Source organism: Macrotis lagotis, chromosome 1, assembly GCF_037893015.1.
Source record: "Macrotis lagotis isolate mMagLag1 chromosome 1, bilby.v1.9.chrom.fasta, whole genome shotgun sequence".
Lineage (NCBI taxonomy): Eukaryota > Metazoa > Chordata > Mammalia > Peramelemorphia > Peramelidae > Macrotis > Macrotis lagotis.
Window position 1 is genome coordinate 492,992,417 of NC_133658.1, and position 6,000 is coordinate 492,998,416.

Genomic DNA, 6,000 nt, shown 5'->3' on the forward strand with positions numbered 1-6,000 from the left:
CAGACCCAGGTGCCCCTCTCTCCCACAGACTGGAGGGTGGAAGACAGACATTGGAAAGGACCTCACAGACCCTCCATTTAAGGAGGATGTGCAGGGAACTCACCTCATCATTTCCCAACCTGCTACCTTACTGGACTTCATTTTCTTCAGAAACTTATCATTTACAGAATGAAATTAACTCTGAATTCTACTTCAGATCATTTCCCACTTTAACCAAAGGCTACAGGACTATACCAAGAGGAGAAACCTCACCTCCTAGACCTTCCCTGCCCATCTCCCCCCCTCCCACCATCCTTTTCAGTTTCTTTTTCTAATTTCCAAATTAGATCAGGAGATTCTTGAGGACAGGGACTGAATTATGCTCATTTATAAGGTGCAGGAAGCACTTAATAAATGTTTGTTGATCATTTATTATTAACCAGCTATCTCAATACACTAAGCTACTCCATGCCCCAGAAGCATTCCATTATAACAACTACAATATTGTCCAACAAATCAATACCTTGGTTACATTCAGAATTTATTAATAAATACAACTCATTTTAGAAGTCTAGAAATGCTTTATAAAGGTGCTTTTAAATATTTACCCCCTTTATCATGGAACAAATAACAATTAACTAAACTTAGAGCAGCATATCTATTTTTGAGGCTGTAAAATATCAAATCCTAATTGTTCCTTGTATCCCCCACTGCTCTTAGTACAAGGAATTGTAAGTATCTGATAAAATATTTGCTGAGTGAATAAATAAGGTTCGTAGAAGTAGCAATATAGATCAGGAGAGGAACCAGTTTATACATGGGATTTCAAGTTTTGAAATCATCTTGCCCTTTATTTCGATTAAGCTAAAAATGAAAAACTTATTTCTTGTTTGCTTACTTGCTAAGTTTTTGTCACATTTGTTCTAAAAGTTTTAATACATCCTATGTTCAAAGTTTTTGGTTAAAAGTCACAACAGATCCAATAGAAAATTTCTTCAAGTATGAATGAAAATTTTAGAGGGGCTAGGTGCTGTAGAAATTTAAAAGATTTTCTCAAAGTGGCTACAAAATTCATGCATTAAATTAAGCTACCACTAAAGTTTAGATAAAACTACTTTTAATTGGGTCCCCTAAAACTTAGTTCAAGCACTGGCCTTGATGACTGGTGGTTCAAAGCCCTTTAAAAATGTCTCTTGAATTAACAGACTGCCTTTTGTGTGGGGTGGGGTGGGGTGGGGGGAGGAAGTAGAGATCAGAGGAAAAATTGTAAAATTCAAAATAAATATATAATTTTTTAAAATGTCTCTTGAATTCTTAATGTGTTTAGAAGTAGATTGAAGTAAGGTATTGTCTGTTTTAGTTGAAGAAACTGAGAGGCAAAGATCTGTAATGCCCTTTTTTTCCTTGAAAACTCCCTCATCAAAGATTCAGAATTTGCAGTTTTATATTCGACTAGGCAATTTTACTTTTAGAAGTTAAGTCAATTTGAAATATTTTTATGACTACATGTTACTCAGAAAGGTATGAAGTCTAGATTTTTGATTAGATATTGTGACATCTACAAACAAAAGCAGCCATAAATTCTCAATAATAAATCTGCCCTTCTCCTTCCCCTACCCCAAATCTCCTTCTTTTTCCTCCAATGCCTCAAGATAGTCATGAGGCATGGATAGCAAACATTAAAATGTCTAGTTTCAGGAGAAAGGCCTACTTAACTTTAATCAAGTCTATGGTTGCCCACATGGTAATTTTCTTCTTATGCCAATTGGTATTTAAACAGTATATTTAAAAGTAGCAGAAAGGATTATAGATACAGTATTGCAGTAATAACTCAAAGGTCTATGCAAACTGACTTTTTAGTATGTCCAAAAAGCAAGATACAAATCACAAAAACAGAAAAGATAAATAAGAAAAAAGTTTTAAACCTCCCATTCCAAAACACACTAAGTCATTGTACTGTTTTACCCTAGCCAGAACTTGTCTTCGGAGATCATGTTCTAACATGCTTAAGATAATCATTTCATATCTGGCTGTTCTTTTTTTTCTCTTTAAAGTGCTTCATATGGGCTGGGCATGTGTGGGGGTGTAAATTTGCACTTTACCAACCTGAAAATTTTATAGATCAATGTGAAAAAAATCTATAAAAAATTAATTTAAAAAAGTCTTTAACTATGAATTTTGGGATTAGCTAAATCCAGATTAACCGATTTTATGTGCTTAGAACTACAAAGGGTATTTTAAATTACAAAAAGTCTTTCTAGTTTAAGCTTAAAAAAAGCACCAAGAAGCACATTTCGGATAGTCTAGATAAACCATCAAATTAGCAAAAACTGACTCCTAACCACTTACAGAAAGTCAGAAAGTATAATTATTATTGCTCCTGAAATAATTAAGAAATAGCTTTACTTTTAATCTAGCACAAACAAAAAAAATAATTCCCTAAAATCCACAAAATTATCCTAAACATTGAAACATTCTAGTTATATTGTATAAGTTAAAAACAAAACAAAACCCAATTTCTCCTTTTTAAGTGTTAAAAATAAAAAGTCTTCCTGAAGGCAAAGCAACTAACGATCACTTTTGCAGATTTCAAATTTAAATATCACATTATAGAAGAGACAGTTTTCAGAAAAACAAGTCATTTAAAGTTACTTACTTCTCATCTACATGAAGACTTGGAGAACATTTGATTGCTAGCCATGTTTTCCAGTTAATGTGTCGTACTTTATAAACTTGTCCAAATCCCCCAGAACCGATCTTCTCCCAGCTAATGAATTCACTGGAGTCAAATGTTCTCAGCAACCCCATTTCCCAAGGGGAACTGCTCTCCTTTTCCATCTTTTACCAACTAAATTCTCCAAATCTGGTTTCTCTACTTTCCTTTCCTTCCCAAACTTCCTGGCTGCTTTCTCCCAGAGTACGGAAGACTGCTTCTTTCCCAGCCCAGGTGACTCAGGTGTATTCATTAACCAAGCTATGACATCATTTCCTGGACTCCACTTGCCTGAGTCTGGTGTCTGTAACCAGAAGGACACATTTCAATTCAAACAGGAAATGCTAAAAAGTTTTCTTGGTTTTTCAGAACAAAGGTTGGGAAAAGTATAATATTGACTGTTCTCATCCAATCCCTAATGAAATGAAAAATTCATAGGAAAAGGCCCAATTAGAAAACTCTTAGTTTAATTACAATCACAAATGGGATTCTCTTGAACTTTTCATTTAGAGATCATATTTAAACTGAAGCCCAGAGAATGAAAGTGACAAATGTAGTTCTGCAGACTGCAATATCCAATTCAACTCAATTTCATTTAATTCAATTTGATTCAGCATGTACAGTGCCTAACATATAGAGATCATTGTATTCGGTGCAAGGACAAAGAAAAAATTCACTGCATTCTTTAATTCTTACTTCACTTAATGAAAAAAATGTTTTCCTTAATTTAACATCTAAGAGGAGTCTTGAAGAAAAACAGTGGAACTATATTTTTTGCTCTTTAGGGGAAAAAAATTCCTGTATTGAAAATATTCTGCTTTCTTAAAGGAGGCCTATGAAATTGGTACGAAATAATTAGGTTCATGACTTTGATGGTCTCATAAACTAGGCAATATTTCCATACTCTACCAAGTGAGACTATTCATTATTAAATTAGAATTAAGGGGTAATATTTCTTAGAATTTGATAAAATGCTAGACAAATTCACATAGAAAAATAGATAAGAATACAAAGAAAAAACTAAGAAAAAAATTGTGAAGAAAGACATTATATTCCAGATAATAAAATGTAGCTGAGCAGAATTTTTTGAAAATCATTTAAAAATACAAGAAAAAATAAATGTACTTGTTTCAATTATGAAAAGGCAGAATTAATTGACTTATTAATTAAATGAAAAGCATCTACTTAGTGATTACTGTGCACAAAGTACTGACTTAGGCTCTGGGAATCCAGAGAAAAGCAAGTCCCTATTCTCTATATCTTCCATTCTAAAAGAGAAGACACACATAGGTTTCAAATGCAAGACTTTTATAGGCTTTTTAGCATGAAGTAGCAAGATAGGTCATGATATATCCTCCTTGGTTTCATTTCCATGAATGTTGAGCCTTTTTACATTGAAATTGTCTAGTGAGAACTTCTCTTCTCTGCAATTACAAACTTTGGGGTTTTTGTTTTTGTCTTTTGCAAGGCAATAAGGTTAAGTGACTTGCCCAAGATCACATAGCTAGGTAATTATTAAGTATCTTGAGGACGCATTTGAATTCAGGTCCTCCTGACTCCAGGGCCTGTACTCTATCCACTGCACCATCTAGTTACCCCAAACTTTCTTTCCTGTAGTTGCTGAGGAAATGGGGACTGGAACATCTTCAAAGAGGAGAGGAGTCTGTTTGGATCTGTGGGGCCAGGCTGGTATTCTGCAGTGAGGCTCTTTCTGGAAATTATTAGCCCACAAATGACAGGTGATAGTGGATATTTAATCTAAATAAATAAAATAAAACTTAACTATAAGAAAAATATTTAAACTCCCTAGTAATAAGTGAAATCAAAACAACTTTAAAATATCATCTTATAGGGGCGGCTAGGTGGCATAGTGGATAAAGCACCGGCCTTGGAGTCAGGAGGACCTGGGTTCAAATCCGATTCCAGACACTTAATAATTACCTAGCTGTGTGGCCTTGGGCAAGCCACTTAACCCCATTTGCCTTACAAAAACCTAAAAAAAATATCATCTTATAGTCTGTATCCCAAAGTAATTGCAAAAGAAGGGAAAAGACCCACATGTACAAAAATATAGCAGCTCTTTTTCTAGTGATAAAGAATTGGAATTTGGGGAATGGTGGAACAAATTGTGGTATATGAATGTGATGGAGTACTATTGTTCTATAAGAAATCATGAACAAGTGGATTTCAAAAAAACCTGGAAATATTTATATGTACTCTGATGAGTGAGGTGAGCAGAACCAGAATAATATTGTATATATTAATAGCAACATTGTTTGAAGATCAACCATGACAGACTTAGCTCTTCTCAACAGTAAAATGATCAAAGACAATTCTAAAAGATTTGTCATGGAAAATGACATTCACACGAATTCAGATCAAAGTATGCTATTTTCACTTTTTAGTATTTATTTAATATTTTTATTTCTCATGACTTTTCCCTTTTGTTTTGATTCTTCTTTCACAATATGACTAACAGCATGGAAATATGTTTAATATGATTGTACATGTATAATCTATATCAAATCACTGCTGTCATGGATGGGGGAGAGAAGGGAGTAAGAAAAATGTTTAACTCAAAATCTTATAAAACTATCTTTACATGTAACAGAAAAAATAAAAAAGATTTTTTAAATAACACGTTACTTTATAGCCAACAGAATATCAAAACATCCTAAAATGACAAGGGGGGAGGTGTGCATATTTGTACTGTGGAAGCATAGGCAAGTTATTCCAATGGTTGATGGGATGATGGTGCAAAGTTTGGAAAGCAATGTGCCAAAGAACTAATCATACCTTAACCTATCAGTAACATCACTGATATTCACCCCCCCATCATAAAAAGACTTAACTTTACAAAAATAGCAACAGCTGCTAGTTGCGATTGCAAAGAAATGAAACAATCTTTTTTAGGTCAGTATTGATGACTGGTTGAATAAATTATGGTTTATAAATATAATACTGAAAATATGATAAATACATAGAATACAAAACAATTTTTGAAAGAATCTTCATTTTAGGAGGGTGCCCAGGCCAGCCCTGTCTCATTCCTTTCTAAGCTATGCTCCAGATTTCCTCTACCACACCCTAGCTGTTCATTCAAAAACTTCACTACAGTCCTTGATTTGTGTGTTTGTATGTGTGTGTGTGTGTGTGTGTGTGTGTGTGTGTGTGTGTGCATGCATGTGTGTGTGTATCCCAATCCCTCTTGAGGTACTTTCTCAACTAACCCTTTTTTAGCTTCCTTTAATGTGTTGTTTTCCTCCATTATAAAGTAAGCTTTTTGAAGGCAGGAATTGTCTTTTTTT

At 34.0% G+C, this 6,000-nt stretch overlaps 1 protein-coding gene across 1 annotated transcript in view; it reads right to left on the reverse strand.

Moving 5' to 3' along the window:
• RIPK4 (receptor interacting serine/threonine kinase 4) overlaps positions 1 to 2,920 on the reverse strand; it is a 59,148-nt gene extending 56,228 nt beyond the window's left edge. The window contains exon 1 of the mRNA XM_074213841.1: positions 2,636 to 2,920. Coding sequence (XP_074069942.1) covers positions 2,636 to 2,817 — 182 coding nt within the window. The 5' untranslated portion in view covers positions 2,818 to 2,920. The remainder of the gene's footprint in view (positions 1 to 2,635) is intronic.
• Between the last annotated feature and the right edge of the window lie 3,080 nt (positions 2,921 to 6,000).